Source organism: Camponotus floridanus, unplaced genomic scaffold, assembly GCF_003227725.1.
Source record: "Camponotus floridanus strain SB8 unplaced genomic scaffold, Cflo_v7.5 scaffold34, whole genome shotgun sequence".
In the NCBI taxonomy this organism is placed as follows: Eukaryota; Metazoa; Arthropoda; class Insecta; order Hymenoptera; family Formicidae; genus Camponotus; species Camponotus floridanus.
Window position 1 is genome coordinate 1295798 of NW_020229481.1, and position 22833 is coordinate 1318630.

Consider the following 22833-nt stretch of genomic DNA (forward strand, 5'->3'; position numbering starts at 1 on the left):
GCATCCGCGCCGAGTAAATGGATTTACTTAAAAGTTTAATAATACATGCTATAATACATGTGCCCGCTGGCTAGGAAGTTACAGCGGAAATCCATTAAAATGGCAATGATGAAATTTAACAAAATAATTAAAAGAATAATGATCCGCGCGCTCGTCTGTGGGAAATTACAGCTTGGGAATATTTGAATGCGACGAAGAAAGGCGAAAGGAAAAAACCAATTTTCAAGCAAGATCCGTCTTTACAATCGAGCAAGTTTAAAAAAAAAAAAAAAAAGAAAATCTATTTAGTTTGTATCCTCGAGTAATCTCTCGCACAATTCGCTCTCTAATTAATTTGTTTCCCGTCGACTTTGAATTTGCAACGGCGACGTACGGAAAAGAAAACTGTCGACCGACGAGATTCGAGCGGACGGCGCCAATCACCATCTGGGATAATGTAGTCGCGATTAAAAATTTAAATCAGCCATTGGCGGCGATATCGTTAACGGACGGGAAAGTTTAGCGGCGGAGCGATCCAAGCGGCACCGCCGCTAAACCCTAAAGCGGAAACGAGAGGAATGGGGGAGAGGGGGGGAGAGGAAGTGGCGAGGACGGGGCTGGAAACCAGAGGGAGACGGTTGATCAGCGAGATGTCCTGCGGGGAGATAAGTTTCTCGGTGCAATCAGTGCCCCGCTATCTCCATCCTCCCGCAATCCTTCGTGTCTCGTTCGTCCTCGCTCCTCAACCACCTTGTCCTGTCTCCAGCACTCTCGCCGCAGCTTTCAGCCTCGCTTCTCTTCTTTCACGCCCACGACAATGCGGGACTTAAGATAATACGGCGCTTGCAATGCCGGTTTATTCACGTGGGAGGCTCAACTTGACTTAACACTGCAAAGCGAAAGCGTGTCTGTGAGAACCGATATAATTTTCAGTGAATTAAATTTTTCGACTCGAACAACGATTAATAAGAAGCTCTTACACGTATTAATTTTCTTTTATTTCTTATTTAAATATATTTTTTATTAATTATTTAAATCTATTGATACATTTGTATGTAATTGACGAAGAAATGGAGACAATTCGAAGCATTGTTTAATATTTGATTATTCTCTAAATACAAATATTGAATTTAGAGTTTGAGATGTATAAGGATAAATGTGAATTTAATTATGGCCGCGATTAGCATAGTGATTAATATAATTAGCATAGTGATTAATGTAATTATATTAGAGATTTACGTATATTTACTTTTTTCTATTCTACTTATCAAATTCCATTAAACACATTTGCATACGATTAATAAGACAGAACTCGGAGGATTTTTTAGTTTCTAATATGCATCTAATAATTCTCTAAATATATAAATAATGAATTTAAAGTTTGAGATGTAAGGATAAATTCAAATTTAATTATAGCCACGATTTCAACAATGGCAGATTCGATTTATTTAATGGCCGAGCTTTGCGTCGATCGTGCGGCGGGATTAATTAATAAAGTGATTGATTCGGTTAAACGCATTAATCGTACATTCGCGCGCGACCGGACCGGCGAGTTTCCATAAATTCGAAAACTGCCGTTCGATCGGATCGCGTCCGTTCATCAGCCGAGCGGATTCACCGCAAAACCGGACACGGTATCAAATGGATCAACGATTTAAAAAAAAAGAAATTGACGAATGGCACAATCGGCGTTAGCGCGATTCGTTTGCATTGATAGACCTATAATTATAAGCCTGAACAAAAGCTCGCTCTCATGCGGGCGTTGGCTTTGCCTGAAAAGATTTGATAGATTTTATCGCGGGACATATTCCCGATCATCCCAGATTATTGAATAAGATAAAGAAATTCTCGTATTCGCGCTTAAAAATCGTGATGAGACAAGTAATTTACAATTAAGAAATTAATAAGATCCTCACGTAAATCACAATTTTTTTTAAATTTCGCGGGCTAACAAAAGCCAAACGCAGGACGATAGTCAGTTTCATTCTCGAAAGCGATTTCTTGAGATTTATTTATACTTGATACAAAATCAAGAGAAATTCATGCTTCGTGTGCAATTAGTTGATTTTAGAGGATCGATTTCAGTTTTTTTCAAGTATTAGAGAAAAAGCTAATTTTCTTGAAACTGACGCAGCTGCACTGAGAAAAATTGTTTGATTGTACCAATAAGACGTATATGAATGACATTTTGGTTAAATTAAACAAGAATTTCTAGTTATCATGATAACTCGATTTTTTATAACTAGAACGTTTAATAGATTTTACTAAGGATTTGATTAGTATTTTCTGGTTGGATCTATAAAATTTCTTGTTACATTAATTTCTTTGCTTGCCGCTGGGCAGCGAGCCACTTTTAACTTAATTCGTATTCAACATTTGCCATGTATGTAAAGAACTAGTATTAACATTAACTCCAAAGTATATTTTTTTTCTCTTACGAGCAGTAGTGCCAGAAAGAGGACGCTAGCTCTCTGATTGTGTGTGTTTGAGCTGCAGCCTCTTCTTGCGTCACTGTTTATCAGTTTAATTTCTAACAAACTGAACTTAAAATAATTTATTCAATAATCTGAATTGAATTTATGCAATAATCGTGTTGGAATTCAGAATATTAAACAGACTTTTAAGATTAGATGGAACAAATTTTACGACTTGGTGCTGGTGAGTTTAATATTATTAACCAGAAAATTTTGTAAATTTAACAGGAAGAAGTTAATCAGATTCATCTGGTAATTCCTACAAGAATTCTGATTCGTCCATTTTCTAACAGACATACTGGTTGAATCTACCAGAATTCTAATTAATGCAACCAGATTTTTTTCTCAGTGTGCGTCTGTCTCTTATTAAACCGCGAAATTTTAAAAAAGTTGTGATTCACATGGGAGGTTAGGTTTATTAATCACTTAATTGTTAATTCATTTAAATTAAAGATAGTGTTATTATTGATATACAGGATGTTTTATAATAAGTAGGACAAAATGGGTTCCTTATTATGGGACATCTTGTATATTTGTAGAAAATGAGAAGCATCGAGGTGTAAAATGTCTAAATAAGTCAGAGTAGTCGTTCGATAAAAAAACTCGAGTTTGAGTCTTGATTCAGCGACTTCGTCTCGATATTTTTCTCGCTTACGCTTCTTCAGAGGGATAAGAGAGGTTTATCAAAATTAGATTTCAAATTGAGATTTATTTATACTTGAAGCAAGCAACAAAAATTCATGCCTCGTGCACAATTAATCAGTTTCAAAGGAAAACATTAATTTTCTTTGAAACTGACGTACTGCCATCTTGCGTCTGGCGCTTATTAGCCCGTGAAATTTAAAAAATAAATTGTAATTCTAATTTATCTCCCTCGTCTCTTTGACGAGCGCGCAAAAATTTTCTTATTACCGAAACTAAACTGGCAGAGCCCTTGCGAATGTTTTGCTATATCGAATTCTCGCTTGTTTGCAGAGACGTCCCGAGACTGCTGCAGTAATGGAGGCCCGGCCGTTTCCCAACTTTCTTATTCAACATGTTTTGAGAGTAATTTAACTTGGACTCCGGCCGAAGAGTGGCAGTTTCAGCACGCCGGAGGCGTGGGGAGGAACATCGAGGCTCTCCTCGAGATAAAACGCGCGGAAGGAAAGTGACTACCGTGATGCGGGACCCCGGCCTGGCAAAGTTCGTGTTCCATTCGTCGCGAACGAATTAGGGAAAGCCCCTCGGACAGAAGAACGGCCCTCGTCCCCCGGCCGATTCCGACCGGTTGCCCGGCCACCCTGTCCGATACCGACGACCAAGGTCGCCGTACGGTTATGCTAGTGGCGTCGCTTCAGGTGGCCGCCAGCAAATGCTGTCATGCCGCTGCCATGCCAGCCGGCGGCCCGCATCTGGCCGCTGGTCGCAACTCACTGTCATTCGTGGACCCAGATCAGATTACGGAGCCGCTGCTATCCGCGCGTGGGACTCGTGCTGCTGCTCGTCCTGTTAACTCTGACCGGTCGCGGTCGCGCGGCTTCCTCTCAACCTGTGACCCGTTACGCCTCGCGCATCGTCGAGACCAAGAGCGGACAGATACGCGGAATACTTCAGGTATGTGTATCGATTCTTCTTGCTGGAGAGGGAGGGGATGGCGAGGAGAAGCAGGAGGACGAGAAGGAGAAGGGGGAGCAGGGGTGGGAGGCGGGGGGAGGGGTGGAGGGGGTATCGAGCGATGAACCATCCCCGGCAGGATTTGGGTATCCCTGCAGGTGGAACGGACACGTAGTAGAGCCTGTTCGGACACGGATTCGGCCCGTTGTAAATGGCGGATCGTGATTCGCGGTACGTCGCTGTTTCCGCGGCGCGCGCGGCAAAAGGAGAGATTTATTGCCGGATTGACCCTGCGGGGGAGCCAGAATTTTTCTCCGCGAGCGATACCGAGCGAGCGGAGTAACATCGATTATTCGTGACAACGTGTCATTTTTTTTATTATTCTAAAATTCGAATTTTTCATGCAAAGTGAAGACGTATCTTTCGCGCGCGAAAAAAAAAAGAGAGGCAAAAAAACGGGCTCTTTCATCTTCTCCTTGCATTTGAGTTTTGATGAATCGCTATAAAATGGAGTTAAACGACGATATCTCGACACGGGAATCGATCGCAATTCCTCGCATAGGTCATTTCTCGCTATTTACAGAGGGAACGAGGGGTAGTTATACGGTAATAGAAATGATAACACGAATATTTGAATACTATATGTGTGTACAGGATAATATCTTGGAGATGAATTAATCTCTCGTACTGCGATTCATATGCGAAATGTGAATCAATTTCGGTCAAGAGCTGTGTGCACATGCATCCAGTTAAATATTTCATTAGCTAATAATCGAAATAATCGAAAATAATTATGGTCGAAATAATAATGCTAAAAAGAATTCTTTACTGGAAATATTTCTCTGGCAATCATATAAATTAATATTATTTTTTATTTTAATAATTTGTTGGTTTATTGAAGCTGGTTTTATATACAATAATAATAATAATATATAAAGATTAGAATTGTATCACATTAAAATTAAATTAAAATTGTATTGTATTATATAACATTTCTATCTTATACGATTCAATTAATTATTATCCCTTGTGCAACATGAAACAATTCTTTGTTAATCACGCCTTTTACATCAAAGAAAACAATGGGTATTGTTTTCATTCTTGACATTTAGAATCGGACTATCTTCGCTCTTAGTGAATTTTTTACAATCCACTCTGCACTTTTTTATCATTTGACTTGTTTCTATAATAATTTCATCCAATTTTTCACAAAACCTGATCGTATATTTATTGTTGCTTAAGGATGTTTTGTATGTACAATCCCAGCAAAAAGTAGCTGAAAATCAATATTGACGAATATCCACTTTTGGTGTATTTTGAGTATGAGAAATTGTGTGAAATATTACAATTTGATCTTAGCTACAGTGCAGAGATGTATTTTTTAATATTTATTGCGTTTTTACTGTAATATTTCGAATTTTGTTAATCGAAATGATTAACATTTGGCAAAAAATTTTGCCTTGTGACAGATATATGGCTAACTTCATTAAATTATATTTAATATCTTTTTAACCAGTTAATACTGGTATAATATTATTTGACCAAATATTTCCTCTGCATCTAAAGTTTTGCAAATTTTAAACAAATTTTGAATATTATTTCCATGTGTTTTTGTCATTTGAATCGACGTGGTTATACGTTTTCCATAAAAACACATATTAATTCGGTGCAAATTAAAATCCTTACAACTTGTGCTGAATGCTTTAGTGAATCGATTTAAAAATTGTACTGAAGATTCTAAACATATGTAAGGACATTCTGTACAATTTTCATTAAATTCTCAATATTTTGAATATAGATACAAAACATCCTTAATAAACGCTTTCATACAAGACAAAACAAACACGCACAAAACAGGTTCAAATATAAACTGCACTGAATCAATACTGATAAAACTTAATAGAGACGTAGTTAAAGATCAATACGAGAGACTTCAAGTGGCGAAAGATAGGCGCTGTTTGGGCACATCTTATAAAATTAGTTTTAAAACTTTACATTCAGATCGTGTCGAATATATCGAATAATTCTCTTTTAAAATATTTAATGTCACACGAGTAACGCATGAAATTTTTAATCGCGCATAAAATTATCGCGAAATGCATTCGGTACAAACAGGAGTCGTGCTTAATGCTCTCTCATTAACATCCCGAGAAACATTAGTGCGCACCGGCGCATTAAATCTTACCGCCCAATTATTTCCACGCTGTACTGTCTTCCCGCCATCTCTTAAATTTGATCGCGTCGCCATATATTCCTGTACTCTCTCCTCCGTATTTCACTTTCTCCCCTTCTCTCCCTTTCTACCTCTTTTTCTCATTACTTTTTCCGTCCAATCTAACTCGTCGAGTGTCCGACATCCTTTCCTTTTTTTTTTCCTTCCTCTTCTCATTGCCCGGAAACGTACTCTTTCATTAAATGCGTTACTGTCCTCCTATCACTCCCGCAAACTTTGCAGACCTTCTTCCTCCCCCTGTCGTCAGTTTCTCTCCGCTCTCTTTTACCATCCCTTTAACTTATTACCGCATCTAAATCTTGCTGTCGACCCGACGTTGAAACTTCCTTTTGCTTGTTAAGTATCTTTGCCGATAGCTTTTATATCCCTCTTGCATTTCTTTTTTTTTTTTACCGCACTATAGCACTCTAATTAACTGCGAATACGCGGTCAGAGGGAACTCGTTAGCTTTTCCAGCGTACGTTCTCACAGTTAACTATACTTGTACATTTTCTCAAAAGAATGTGTTTCTCGTCAAGCGGTACAGTACAAATAAATTACGAGCGAATGGAAACAAGCTCTCGTTGCGCGACTGGAAATTTCGCGATCGGAATTAAAGCAATCAGATCTAAAATGACGTAGAGCGGAAAAATCCAAGCGTTTTATTTTCCGTCTATTTCTTTCCAATACACACTCTGTGTGTAGCTGGCGCGGAAACTAAAAGCGGTTCGATATTCCATTGGTTCCAACGACAGCGAAATTTTTCCAGGAGACAATCCAGCTGGCAGCTCGTCTATCGCGATCAGAGCATTTTCACAACGCCGATCAGTCAGAGCGGACAAGACCGTTTTGATATTTACTGCGGCATTCGCTACGCCGGATGGGAGACATCAATTACGTCTAATAGATATTCATATCGACAAGAGGCGGATCGATGGACGTCCGATGATCCTCTCCCGTGGCGACGAATTTAAAGTATCCGCGGACGGGATATTGCGGATATCATGGCTTTATGTCGTCTCAAATAAATATTCACAACCGCAGAATCGAGGCAAATTGACGGATATCAATTCGGAGTCGTGCCGGACAATAATGCGAAAGTATAAGCTTTTATCTCCGCGTGTTATATATTTAACTTTCGAACATTTGACGCTGCATTCATCGCTCCGCTCGTTCGAAAAGAGACCGCGAACGTTAATTAAATCCAATTGCTCCTATCGTGGAATTTCATCTCCGCGCTCTTGTCATGCGTAGTATTAGAGACGCGTATACAAATTATATGCAATATTAGTCGACAATATTGCATCACCACTCAAAAAGTACAGAGAAAGAAGAGATAAAGAGAACATTAAACGATTAAATTTTTCACTTTTTTCTCTTAATTGTTTGATTCATGTTTATAAAATATGAAAGGTATGTGTTATTTATTATTCGATTTCTGAAATTAATCAATATGCAATTATTATAATACTTGTTTTGATATTATTATATTAAAACGTGTTATGTTGATGCATTATTTTAATGTAGTTCTAAACGGTTTTAATGCATTTTAAACAGTTTCCATATGTTAAGGTTAAGGGGATCCTTCATTGAACGGCAAACTCTTACACGATTACAGCGCCCTCATTTAATCCTCATCCTCTCTCTATCACGTTATTTATAAAGAAGATGCACTGCTTTTTCCACTCTACTTTATCGATATTTCAGGTACGGATTGAAATTTTCGGAAAAATGCCATGTATTAATTAGGCAATTAAATTCAGTTTTTATAGTTCGACAATGTTCTATGGTGCAGTACACAATCGTGAAAACTATTGTTTTATACATAAAAGCTATAAAACTTTTATAAGAAGCTAATATTTGTACAAGTTGACAATTCATGTTGATTTAAGAAGTCGATAAATAAAAATGTAATTTTATACTTATTAATAAATTATCTTGATATCGCTAGTCAATTAATCAAAGGATCATTGGAAATAATGTAATCGACCAAAACTATCCAGAATTTTTGTTTATTAATTACGACGTTTCGGTTAGGTTTCGACCATACGATTGTGGTCCTTTTCAAGTATATATTGGGAAATGAAATTTATTTCTAATGATCCTTTATACTTATTCTTTTTCTCAATATAAAATCTCATACTGTATAGAGTTTTTACGTGTCCGTTTGTATACTTTAATTCTGGAGAAAGATTTTTAATTTTATACAGGCAATAAAAAATACACTTCCGAAAATTACGGCGTTTTTGTCGATAAAACAGACGACTTTAGGATTCTCTTAAGAAGTCGATAAATAAAAATGTAATTTTATACTTATTCTTTTTCTCAATATAAAATCTCATACTGTATAGAGTTTTCACGTGTCCGTTTGTATACTTCAATTCTGGAGAAAGATTTTTAATTTTGTACTGGCAATCAAAAATGACACACTTCCGAAAATTATGGCGTTTTTGTCGATAAAAAGGTATTTGAGGGATCTCTTTAATAATATACGTAAATATATTATCTATTTCTTCTGTCTACAATTGTGGGAATATTTTTGTAACATGTTATAATCAAATATCAGTAAGAATTTAAAAAAATTATCAAGAATGTCAAGGATAGATGCAGCAATATTGAAGAGAGGCCATTTTGAAGAATCAAAAATTTAATATTTGTATTGTTATTAATTACAATTTTTAATTTTTACGACATTAAAATATAAAATGAGTAATGAAATGTAATTTATAAATGCCTTTATTCATTAAAGTAACTTCTCCGTTTCTGCAATACTTTTGACCGCTGGGTGTACACAAATCTTACAAATTCTCGAGATCTCTTTCGCTCCTCATTTTGCTGGTATATACGCGGTTTCCACGCACGAGAGGAGAAAACCGCGAAAGAGGGATGCCCGTATAATCCGCGAATTGAAACATCCGCGCGGATCAGACGCGGGCAGAGAGAGAGAGAGAGAGAGAGTGAGAGAGAGAGAGAGAGAGTGTGTGAGAGAGAGAGAGAGAGAGAGAGAGAGAGAGTCGCTTTGGCGGGAATTGCGGATCCGCAATTTACCGGCCCTTTTTTCGTCCCGACGGTCCCCGGGCGGATGGATGGATAACGAGAAAACTTTTTCGCTCAGAACGCCTCGTGGCCTTTACATTACGTCGTAACGTGCCGCACAACTCACGCTTGTCGTTTTTTGTTCGCGCTCGCGCTCGGTCCATTTCGCGCGATCGAGCGCAATACGTTTCGCCGGAGGAAAAACATTGCTCTGTCAAACGCGCGAGCCACGACTACAGCCAGACAGTCCTCTCTCTCTCTCCCTCTCTCTCTCTCTCTCTCTCTCTCTCTCCCCTCGCTCTCTCTCTCTCGTTCTTCCCCTCGTGATGTATAAGCAGAATCGTTTTGCATATTGCCGGCCGCGTCTCGTAGGACGTGGCAATAACGAACCAATCGCCGTTGAATGTCTTGCGATCGATTAATATCCGCGTAGCAAGCCCAAGATACGTGCGTTCATTTATTATCACACGGAATATATTAACCGGGATATACGGGCCCGTTTCGGAGAATATATTTATTAACTTCCCCCTCCTCCCCCCTCCCCCGTCCTTACGAAACAGAGTTTAGCTGGGATATTGAACTTTGTATGGCAAATTGCACGCCAATTTCTGAGTCGAGATATCTGAATCAATCTGATTCGTATATCACCCTTATCGAAATTGTGCCGTCTTCGATCTCGGCTGGAAACTGGTAATCCCGTGTGCAGTATTTGCTGGTATCTAGATAAAATTATCTAGATAATCATCTATATAAAGAAATGGATCATCTTTATCTTTAACCAGATAAAGAAATACAAAGTATCTTTATCTTTATCTTAAATGAAAAATATATCATCTTATCTAAAAATTGTCTAAGATGACGTTTTCATTGTGCAAAAAAGTTTTTCAGGCAAGCTTCTAAAAATCTATCTAAAATATCTAAAATATATTTTTCATATTATTATTATTAATATATTATAAATATATTATTATTATATTATAAATATATTATAAATATATTATAAATATAAATTAATAAATAAATATTTATCATATCATTTATACCTTTTTGCTATTATTTAAATATTCTTTAGGAAAAGAGAAAGAATATGTGTTTATGATTTTAATATCCCATTTATAATCTGCGTCACATTTTTTACAAATATTTATAATCTTCTAAAATAAGCAAAAATATCTAGATAATTATTTAGATTATCACAATAATTATCTCATCTTTCATCTAGATTAAGTAAAAGCAAAATCATCTTTATCTCAAAATCATCTTTATCTCTAAGATAAATTTACGGATTTTTATCTTTATCTAGATAATTTTGAAATTATCTACAGCAAACACTGCCCGTGTGTTAAACCCACTCGGGGATGTAACGTACGTGATAAAACGGAAAATGAAAATGTTTCTCATTTATTTATGCAAGTTTCTCGACGATGAGTAAAATCGCGTTAATTGCGCTTTTACATATTTCATTTCCGGGAGAGGGAGAGGGAGACGCGAGAAAAAAAATTATTTATAGGTGCGCATTTTAATACGGTTACCGCGCGCGCGGCTGTGTACGAATTTTCTCCATATTTCACGAGCTGAAGCGCGTACGTTTGAAGCGCTTTACAAATTCCCCCCGCTGTCCCCTCCCCCCTCTTCCGCCACCGCCTCCTTCTCACGCGCGCGACGTATAAAATAATTCACCGCGAAACTACATCTACATGATATCCCCATCGCCGGGAATTTCCTTTTCGCGTCGACGGCCCGATTGGCATTGCAAATGCATTAATGCACGGTCTCACCTGCGTTCGTCAATTTGCCTTTGTATCCGGGAAACCCTCTTTTCCTCTCGTCATCGTCGAAATTTCAATCTTGAAAATATTCCTTCGGGGACCGAGAAATACCGATCCGCATTCTTTTTTCCTCCCTTCTTCGTCGCGACGCTCTCTCTCTCTCTGTTATAAACGCGCCGGAAACGTCGCTCTTTACGGCCTCATTTGCTGTAATAAATCTCCCTCTAGATTCTAATCGGCAATTCGCTCGACTAAATGCAACTTTACGGTCGTTTGCGGTTCACGTCCTTACGTTCGCCGTCTTTATGTCACGCGGATGCGACAAATCTTCCTGTCTGTTTTCAGTAGGCGAGGTATTCAGCCAGCGAAACAGCCGCTTTCGCGAGACTTTGAGGCCTAATAAATTTTTTCCTATTTTTTTTACATTTATGTGCCCCATAATTCATTGAGGGACACACTGTCGCCAGCAAAAGCTTCCGCACGACCGTTATTGGTCGCTCGGACCGTGTGTGCACGCTGACGTAAATCCTCCGTATCTTCGCCATTTTTCCGCTCGACTTCCTTTGTCGCGCGCACATAATTTATTACGCCTCTAAATTTACGTAATTTATCGTCCTGTTTAAATCATCTCCGAAATTTTTGCAACAAACGGTATAATTTTTGCCCCTTGGTCTAGATATTCAGCTAATGATAAGGACCGTATAATTATTTTTCCAACGCTCGCAGCTTCATTCAGCTTCGCGCTCGCGTGATTTCGATAAAATTTCTAACGTGTCAGATACGTAACACCAATTTAGAGAATATATTAACGCATCGAGCATTCTTTACGTTTTACCGCGATATTATCCCGAAAAATTCACATCGTAATTCCACCGCTAATTAATGTAAAATTTCTATCCGCTGCTATCACAATTAAATGCGTACGTATACGAATATGCGAAATCGTGTTATTAATTTGCTTTGCTTTAGCGCGGCATGTCTGGCCCTTCACTCACATTGTTGCGTCCGTAATTTATGACATAACCAAATTTATTTCGCTTGTTATCGTCTCTATGTGCGAGATGATACTTAATGAATATCACGCTCGTGAGAAATGTAAACAATCCCTTTAGGGTAGCAATTGTCGCGAAAACGAATAAACGTATGCAAATTGTCAAGCGTACAGTCGCGCGCAAAATGTAAATAAACGAAAATAATAAATCAGTAAAACAATATGCAATATTGTGTATCATCTTTAAACAGGGGTGTAACGCAAATATATTCATACATTTGTTTGAGGACAGCAGATGTATACATTTGGAGACGTATACATGAAATTTTCTCCAAAAGACAACAAATATACAGGGTGTCCCAGATCACCCATACACCCCTTTTAAAATGAAAATAAATGGTTTAAATCGCGAACAATTTTTAAATAAATCGGGTACGCTCTATCAAATGGTAATATTTTTAACTTTTGATTCCGACCGGAAATACGCCATCCGGATCGGAAGTTGAATTTTTTTAAAGGAACATGGTACTTTTTATTACAGATTCGAATTGTACGTGAAAAAATAAGAAATTTTTGTATCAAACGTTTTTTCTAAAAGTGCCTCTGTCAATTTAAAAATTGATTTTATTATTTCATCACAGTTACTTTCAAGGTCAATTTTAAGATTGACAGAGGCACTTTTAGAAAAAACGTTTGATATAAAAGTTTTTTTATTTTTTCACGTACAATTCGAATTTATAATAAAAAGTATCATGTTCTCCTAAAAAAAATTCAACTTCCGATCCGGTGGTGTATTTCCGGTTGAAATCAAAAGTTGAAAATATCACCATTTGATAGAGCGTATCCGATTTACTTAAAAATTGTTCGCGACATTTGATAAAAGCCGCGATTTTTGCTAAATAGTAATTAATTTTCATTTTAAAAGAGGTGTATGGGTAGTCATGTACGAGTAGTCTGGGACACCTTGTATATGTATATATCTTTAACTTTAATCCGTAAATGTCGCATTTTTTCACTTATTTCAAAATTTGAAATGTTCTGAAAATGGGATCAATTTAATAATTTCAAAATCCAATTTATCAAAGGTATTATCAATTAATTACGCGAAATTACTTGGAATCGCGAGAAGGACAAGTGCAAGAAAAAATCCGAAGAAACTTATCGATAGGCATTTCCCTTTTCTTATTCAATTTTGATAAAAAAAAAGAAAACGAAGAAAATGTGTCCACGCAGTGAGAAAAGAAAAGAAGAAAACAGAATCATAAGATGATGTTATAACTGATTGCTTCAAGAAATATCAAACTTTAACTCGTCTTTAATCAAAACTATCTTTATTAAATGAATTGAAACCTTTTATGAATTTTATAAATGTTTGACTTTTTAAAAAGAAAATCGTCCCAAAAACACGTGTTACAGAGATATACCGAACATGTACATGTAATAAACCTTTTTTTAGCGCTGTTTCGCTTAGGGGTGCATCGCAAATGAGATCGACGCTTGGGGGTGCATCGCGCTCTATCCAGTAACATCTCCCCACGTGTGTTTCGATCTACACGTGCGCCGGTAAATGTGGGCCATCAATTTCACTTTGTATCTAAAGAGAGGGAGAGAGAGAGAGAGAGAAAGAGAGAGATTGCGGAGTTTTCCGTCTCGTTATTCCGTCGCTCGCTTCCCTCCTATTGAAAAGGCAAAAAGGAAAAACGGACGATTTCACCCTTGCCCTCGGAAACTCCTCAGCTTGTCTCGGGGATTTCTCGCGAAATCCCGGCTCATCGTTTTTGCTACTCTTAAAAGAACAGTGATATTTCAAAAGAAATGAAAGGAAAAGAAAGAGGAAGTTGTAATTGTAACACACATCATGTTCTTTCATTAAAATAAAGTATATAGTATATAAGGGTGTCCCAAAAGTCCCGAACCGGTCGAATATTTCATAAACTATGCATTTTAGAAAGAAATATTTCAGACAAAAGTTGTATGGCTTGAAGGGGGCCATCAGATAATGGCAATGATTTGACATGGGAGAGTCATTTGAAAGTCACGTGAAGATCATCGTCAATTTCTTAAATGGAACTCCCTATTTTTTATTACATATTCGTGTAGCTTATCTCGAGAGCTTTCCAAAACACTATAATTAAATATTTCTTCATTGAGTACTTTTCGAGTTATGAGGCTTGAAATCATTTCTTAATTTTACATAAACCGTAAAATATCTAGTAAACCATTCATTTTTCGATTATCTTACCTTAATAATTTTATGTAATAATTTTAAAATAATGAGAGGAATCAATTGGTGTAAAGAAAAAACATAGTTATTTTTAAGAAAAAAATATGTAATTTGTAATTAACAATTACATATTTTTTTTAAAAACAACTGTGTTTTCTTTACACAATTGATTCCTCTCATTATTTTGTACATAAAATTATTAAGGTAAAATAATCGAAAAATGAATACTAGATATTTTATGGTTTATGCAAAATTAAGAAATGATTTCAAACCTCATAACTCGAAAAGTACTCAATGAAGAAATACTTTATTATAGTGTTTTGGAAAGCTCTCGAGATAAGCTACACGAATATGTAATAAAAAATAGGAGATGCCATTTAAGAAATTGAAGGTGACCTTTATGTCACTTTCAAATGACTCTCCCATGTCAAATCATTGTCACTATCTGATGGCCCCCTTCAAGCCATACAACTTTTGTCTGAAACATTTTTTTCTAAAGTGCATAATTTATGAAATATTCGACTGGTCCGGGACTTTTGGAACACCCTGTATGTATGCAGAGCACGGTATTGGATCGTAATTTTTGAACAATGAATTTCTCGGTCAATTTAAAATGAATTTTTTTCAAAAACTTTTACCGGGTACCTAAAGCCTATTATTTTTGACAAATCCAGTTCTCCCCGAGTAAATTTCCGACCGTGGACTCGTAGAGTTCGGCTTCACGAGAAGTTTTTCCGCGTCCCGCAAATAATGAGAATTACGATCACGTCTGCGGGCGACTGATTTCGAAATAAAATTCGTTCTATTCGCCGGAAGATTATAATAATTCACCGGGCACCGTTATGCAGTCCGCCCACGAATCGTTCCGCGTTTCTACCCTTTCCTCCCCCTCTCCGCCCCCGCCGTGTCTCACCAAGGGCGTCCGAAAGGAGCAGACAGAGGCAATAATCCGGCCATAAGGCTCGTCCTATCGTGCAGATAAGATTATTGCGCAACTATTACTCGAATGGTACATTCGATTAAAACGCGAGGAGATCCGATAAAAACATGACATATGTTGATTTTCGACGTTGATTCTTAATTAACCTTTGATTATTTTTTCTTTTCAAGAAAAATCGTGCTTTTACCAAATTTACAAAAATTTATTTATTTAATGAAAATAAACATTTGATTAATGTGAGTTAAATTTATAAATATATTTCTTGAAGAGCAAAATCCCAGAGGCCGACATCAGTCTATCTATTCACAGCTTAATTCCGATCTTTTCTTTTCTCTTCCGACTGACTGAATACAAATGATACAGTTTCTTTGTTTTCTTTTTTCCTAGGCTCAGATTGAATAAGAGAAGGGAAATGTCTATTAATAAGTTTTTTTGGATATTCTGTTCCATTCGTCCTTTTTCTGGTTCCAATTGATTTCGCATGTTGATTGATAGTATCTCAGATCAATTGAAGTCGCTAAATTGATTCTGTTTTCAGAAAACTTCAAATTTTAGGAAACAAATGAATAAAAAATACATCTATCGATTTTATTAAAAACTTATATGTATATTTGCTTTGCTTTGAGAAAAATGTTAAAACGTATATATATGTCTGCCGTCTTTAGGGTTGACGGAATAAATTTAATGTAATTCAATTTGATAAAATAGTACAGTATGTTAAATAAAAATTTGGATACGAACGAAAAATACAAGATCTAAATTATTGTAGCACCTTAAAAAGACGTACAACACGCCAAACAATAATTATTTAATTTCCTAAAATGAAGGTTAGGATAGCTTTTACGGTGCATGACGTTTCATTATTCCAAATTAGCGCGGACACGTTAGTATCGTTGAGGTAACGAAATGCAACTCGTTTCAAAGGTTAACGGGTTCGTGTTAATATTCATAAAGAAACATAATTATTCTCGCAGAGACAAATTGTCGCATAATTTAAAAGCCCCGAAATGTTTAAATTGATCTAATTTAATATTTAAATTTTATAAATTTCGATCACGCCAAATTGCATCGATTTCAACGCAATTAAAGCATTCTGTGTAGATTTCGATGATTATCGAAATATTTTAATTGTAAATTTTTCACGAGAAAAATGAAAATTGAAAAAACCGGGATCTATCTTTTGAATTTTTTCGACCCATTTATCGTAATTTATTCCCACGCTTACGTTTTAAGAGTCCGATTTATTTTAGAGAATCAAAACAATTTTTTCCATTTTCTAAAAATATGATATCCGGAGAATATATCTTCCAAATTTTATTGAAAAATTCGCAAAATTGATGGAGTTGTAAAATTTTAAATAGGATGGCGAGCGAGCCTTGAAACGCGAGCCTGCAAAACTTGAAATGTGTGTTTTTTAAAACATTTTTCAAAGTTGGTATGACAGGTATGAAAAACGGATCGAATAACTTCAAGTTTTTTTTATGAAAGAAACCACTTTTTTGGAGGATGTTAAACTTAGTTGGGATTTAAAAGATGATTAATTAATATTTTCCTGATTTTCAAGAAATGAATAAATTCCAACAAAATTAAAAATATCTATTTTGTGACACTATTTGTTATTTCTCACACACACACACACACACACACACACACAATTCTTTCTAATGAAAAATTAGCTTTAATATCTCACAAATATTCTAGAATAAAACTAAACCGAATTTCTTTTTTATTTTAGACAATTACACATGAGAAACATGCTACGACTAAAGACTTGTATTGAATAGGAAGAAATTAAAAAATACTGATATATTATTTAAATAGCAATAAAATGTCAGATTTATTTCTAATATTCTTCACACAAAAAATTCCCAAAAATCATTAATTTTTCATACCACCAGAGTAGACTGGATTCTTAATTCGCAAACAACTACAATACATCCAAATGAATCATATATCGCCGGAAGCGTCGCGACTGTGACGTGTGTACACGCATGTCGGCAAATGCGAGGGAAATTTTCCGTAAATTCACCGTGGACAAAGCTGATTTCATTTGTGAACGATGAGGAGGAACGCGAGTAAAAGGAGAATCAGAGTCAAGGGGAGAAACGGCTCTCATATACTTGCTGCAACATCGTCCCCGCATGCGAATCTTTTCACAGGGGTCCCTTTCCTCGAAACAAGTGACCCGTGTGTTTCTATTTTCTTGCGCGATCTCGCTAAATTCTTCCAACCGAGCGTTCCCGTAATGTGAATTTATTTCAGACTATGTGATAGCTCCCGCCCGGGGAATACAAAAATGAACGTAAAATAACAAGCTGGAATGCCATGAACTGAGACGGATGTGCTCGTACATATAAAATTTTTTCTCTTTCTCTCTCTCTCTCTCTCTCTCTCTCTCTCTCTCTCTCTCTCTCTCTCTCTCTCTCTCTCTCTCTCTCTCTCTCTCTCTCTCTCTCTCTCTCTCTCTCTCTCTCTCTCTCTCTCTCTCTCTCTCTCTCTCTCTCTCTCTCCCCTTTCTCTTTTCTTCTCTCTCTCTCTCTCTCTCTTCTCTTTTTTTTTTTTTTCTTCTCTCTCTCTCTCTCTCTCTCTCTCTCTCTCTCTCCCCTTTCTCGTTTTCGTTCAGATTTATATATTATTTTATAGATTTTTTTTAGCTATATAAATTCAACGTCGATACTCTCGTCTTTATTCATATTTTTATTCACAAAAATCAATTACGATATTACGTCGGTAGAAACAAAATTCGCAGACTCATGAAGCTAAATTAATATTTCATTCTATGTCATCGCCATCATCCCCGGGGATTTTATGGGAGCTTCGATAAGCGCCGATTGTTATCGACAGTCGCATGACGCGCATTTAATTTTTAATGCAATTGGAAATGTCCAATCGAATAGTTCTCATTTTCGCCCCCTCCTCTTTTCTCTCTCTCACTCTTTTTCTCTCTTCTTTTCTCTTTGTTTCTCCCTCTCTCTGATCTGTCTAATTCTCTCCCATGTCATTTAAGGGAATCCTAAGTTTGTCTGTTTTAAAATTGTCTGTTTTATCGACAAAAACATCATAATTTTCGGAAGTATGCAATTTTTTATTGCCTGTATAGAATTAAAAATCCTTCTTCAGAATTAAAGTATACACGCAAACGGACACGTGACAATTCTATACAATATGAGATTTTATATTGAAAAAAAGAATAAATATAAAATTACATTTTTATTTATCGACTTCTTAAATCAACATGCTGTCAACTTGTACAAATATTAGCTTCTTATAACAGTTTTATAGCTTTTATGCATAAAACAGTAGCTTTCACGATTGTGTACTGCACCGTAAAACATTGTCAAACTATAAACTGAATTTAATTGCCTAATTAATAAATGGCATTCTTCCGAAAATTTCAGTCCGTATGTATCTGAAATATCGGTAAAGTAGAGTGGGAAAAACAGTGCATCTTCTTTATAAATAACATGATAGAGAGAGGATGAGGATTAGATGAGGGCGCTGCAATTGTGTAAAAGTTTACCGTTCAATTAGGATCCTTTTAACACGGATACATTTTCTTCTTCCGACAAAGACGCAACATCTGATCGTTATAGAAACTTGTAATTTCCGGCATGAGTTGCAGAATGGTCATTTCAATGAACGAGCCTCTTCCAATCAAAGGTACAATTAGAAAATCAGCACGCGCAAAACGAGATTTATCGGTCCTTTTTATATAATTGCTTTCAAGATAAAATAACAATTGATTAAATAACAATTGATTAAATAACAATTTTTTCCGTTATGTTATGACACGTGATTTAATCGTGGCTCAAAAGGTGAAAAACTCCATTTCTGATTTTCAAATTTTTTTTTTAATATAAATATATGTATGTGAAACTAAAAGAAAAAGAAATATTTTAACTTACTCTCTAAAAGCGAATCAGTGAAAATATCACTAATTTAAACAGTAAAATAAGATTTCACTGAGAATTAGTGAGTATTTTACTGATCTTCAGTGGAAACGCTTATTTTTTTGTTATTTTATTCTTATATCTCACTGATTATGGTCAGTTAAAATAAAATTCACTATAAAATCAGTAAATTTTATTATAAAAACAATCGCTAGTTCGTTCATTTACTGCTACAATCGCTATATCTCTCGTATTTAATTTTAGTTATAAGAATTATATAAGGTTTGCAAAGAGCGACATTTAAAATTAGAAGTATTACTTCGATTTAATTTCTGATACAAGCTCAATAGAAAGGCTTCAGATATTAAATCGATCTTTATAAGTCGGACAAATAAATGTCTGGCGACTTAATGAAAATTATTTGTTCGTTATCTATTTAAAATAACAAGTTCAATATGCATGTAATATAAATAAAATACAATTTTTAATATATTAAATATTTAGTAAATATAAATAAAATTTTGAATTTTATATGAAATAGATAGAGAGATGAATTATAGTTTAATATTACTGACAATAACGAAAGAAATATTACTGATATTGAGAAATATTACTGATTGAACAGTCAAAATTATTAACTGATTCTTTCAATAAAATATCATTGATTTACAGTACTGTACTTATAACTACTGTAATCAGTGACTATATTTACTGTTTTTCAGTGATAATACACTGATTCACTTTTAGAGAGTATGTTAAATATAATTAAACATTATATAAATATTTAGAGATCCTTCCTACAACTCGAATTGTTTTTTCTTCCGCCATCTCTTATGCTTACATTCCTTCTGTCTTTGTGACTCGAATTGTCGCGACGTTTTCATTAAACGCGAGAATCGGAACTCGCTCTTTTAATGCAACATTTTTTAATCACCGGCCTGTTTCAGGACGGTCGTGTCGTGTCAACGGAATCTTTTCCTCATCCTAACCCAGCATTCTTCGAAGCACTCGCGCGTCGCGTCTCCGAAGTGTGTAGGAGGAGATGGATATTGGGTGCGGGCAAAAGCTCAACTGTGTCTGTTACCATTGCACTCGGAGATTCACAGGACGGAAAGTGATATATCGCGGACAGACATTTTAGAAACCACTTGCGCACATAACAAAGAACGACGAAAGGAAGAAAAGAAGAGCTAAATTTATCAATTTTAAAGCTATCCTTAAATATAGAATCGATAAGGTATACGAATAGGAAAAAAACAAAACGTTTTGAATATGATTTATTTTATGAAAAAAATATAATAAACTTTGATCTTCTTTTTAAATTTTATTCTTTTTTATAAATATTAATATGTTATATATGTTTTATATATGTTTTGTTTATTACAAGTTGATCTTTAGATGATAGATTTGAACTAATAACGCTATTTTAAATGTAGATCGCATTCCAATTAGTTATATAGTTACATAATTATTATTTTTAATGAGATAAATTCTCCAAAAATAAGTAAAAATTTACTTGAATGAATTGTCTTTATTAGAGACAAAAATATAATTTGTGTAATTTTTAAAAATTACTTCTGTCCCTATTTCAATATAATAAAAGAAAAGTGTTCTTATATTTTTTACCTTTTTTTGAAAATAATTCTAATGGATTAATGAGATTGTTATGATTAAAATGATATCAAACATGATAATTTGGATAGTTTTCAATTAGATGCATAATAAATAAACTTTTGTTATGTCCTGTTTGATGTAATTTGTCGCAAAAATCTCATTAATTTATTTAATAAAATTAACTTTGTTAACTAAATAATTTTATTAAATAAATAAATATTAATTAAAATAATAAAATTAATAAATTATTTTTGAAAAAAGATAAATTAAAAATATAAGAAATTTAATAATTTTTATTACATTAACAAAAAGATATGATGAAGAAATCATATTATATTAAAAAAATTATAAAAAAAAACAAATTCATTTTTTTTCAACACTTCTTTTCTGTGAAAGAAAAGATAGTTCTTTTACATCTCTAAATTTGAGACGATAAAGTTGATAAATATATACGTCTATAAATAAAGACTTCGATAACCGCGAAATCGATAAGATTCCGAACATCGATGAACTGAGAGTCGTTTTAGAATCGATACTGACGGGCTGACAGAAGTTTATCCTTCCTCTTCTCTGGAGATATTAAATTCATTCTATTGTTCTCCCGTTGCAGGAGCTGAACAGCCGGCATTTGGACCCCGTGGAAGTGTTTCGCGGCATACCTTACGCCGCGCCTCCGGTGGGAGAGTTAAGATTCCGCGCTCCGAACTCGCCGATACCTTGGAGCGGCGTCAAACTGGCGGACACCTTCGGTGCGGTGTGCCCGCAAAACTATCCGGATCTTACCAATGACACTGCCGCGCTTCTGCAAATGCCGCACGGCAGGTATCAACAGCTCAAAAAAATGATCATATTCTTGGCCAATCAGAGCGAGGACTGCCTCTTTCTCAACCTGTATATACCCGGAAGCGGTAAGAGAATATATATAGTGAATATAATATAACATTTAAGAGGATGTATATACAGGATGTCCCAGATCACCTATACACCCCATTTAAAATGAAAATAAATGATGGTTAAATATTTTAGGAGGAGGTTTATTTTGATTTGTTTAAGAGAATATGGGATAATATTATGTATTCTAGTATAATATTTATATTTATAAATTTAGTAATAGAATTGTATGTTTATTTAATAATTTGAATAAATTTAATGTGTTTAATAATTATTATAATACGAGGTTTATTACCTCGGATACGTTATGAATTAATATATTTATGTTGAAAGATTATTTTACCTTTGGTTTTAATATATATATGTTTTATTTTAGGATTTAAATTGTTATTAATAATTATTACTTAATTAATTATTTTATAATATTTATAATATTAATATTTATAATATTAATATTAATATTTATAATATTAATCTTTTATCAAAAATCACGAACAATTTTTAAGTAAATCGGGTACGCTCTATCAAATGGTGATATTTTCAACTTTTGATTCCGACCGGAAATACGCCATCCGGATCGGAATTTTTTTAGGGAAACATGGTACTTTTTATTACAGATTCGAATTGTACGAGAAAAAAATAAGAAACTTTTGTATCAAACGTTTTTTCTAAAAGTGCATCTGTTAATCTTAAAATTGACGTTATTATTTCATCACAGTTACTTTCAAGGTTAATTTTAGGATTGACAGAGGCACTTTTAGAAAAAATGTTCACGATTTTTGATAAAAACCATTTATTTTTCAAGGATCGTTGAAAAAAAATGTAGTCGACCAAACTAGCCAGAAATTTGTTTATTAATACGACGTTTCGACCATATGGTTGTGGTCCTTATCAAGTATATACGATGCAATAAAAATCAGGAGACAGGCATAGAGGATAATCTTGCAAAACTGCACAAGTCACATTAACAAAAAACGTTATTTTTTACTCGATTTGAATTTGAGAGAAACTGATGCGTCCGTTTGAGACTTCGTCAAGAAACTCAGTTTCCTCTATGCCTGTCTCCTCTATGCCTGTCTCCTGATTTTTATTGCATCGTATATACTTGATAAGGACCACAACCATATGGTCGAAACGTCGTATTAATAAACAAATTTTTGGCTAGTTTGGTCGACTACATTTTTTTTCAACGATCCTTGTGATTTTCTGACTAGCGA

The 22833-nt window shown here is 35.0% G+C and overlaps 1 protein-coding gene across 2 annotated transcripts in view; it reads left to right on the forward strand.

Moving 5' to 3' along the window:
• LOC105256699 (neuroligin-1) overlaps positions 1-22833 on the forward strand; it is a 269355-nt gene that overhangs the window by 211543 nt on the left and 34979 nt on the right. For both annotated transcript variants that reach the window (XM_025410760.1, XM_025410759.1), the window contains 2 exons: positions 3429-4049; positions 21336-21633. In XM_025410760.1, the coding sequence (XP_025266545.1) occupies positions 3816-4049; positions 21336-21633 (532 nt within the window). In that variant the 5' untranslated portion in view covers positions 3429-3815. The remainder of the gene's footprint in view (positions 1-3428; positions 4050-21335; positions 21634-22833) is intronic.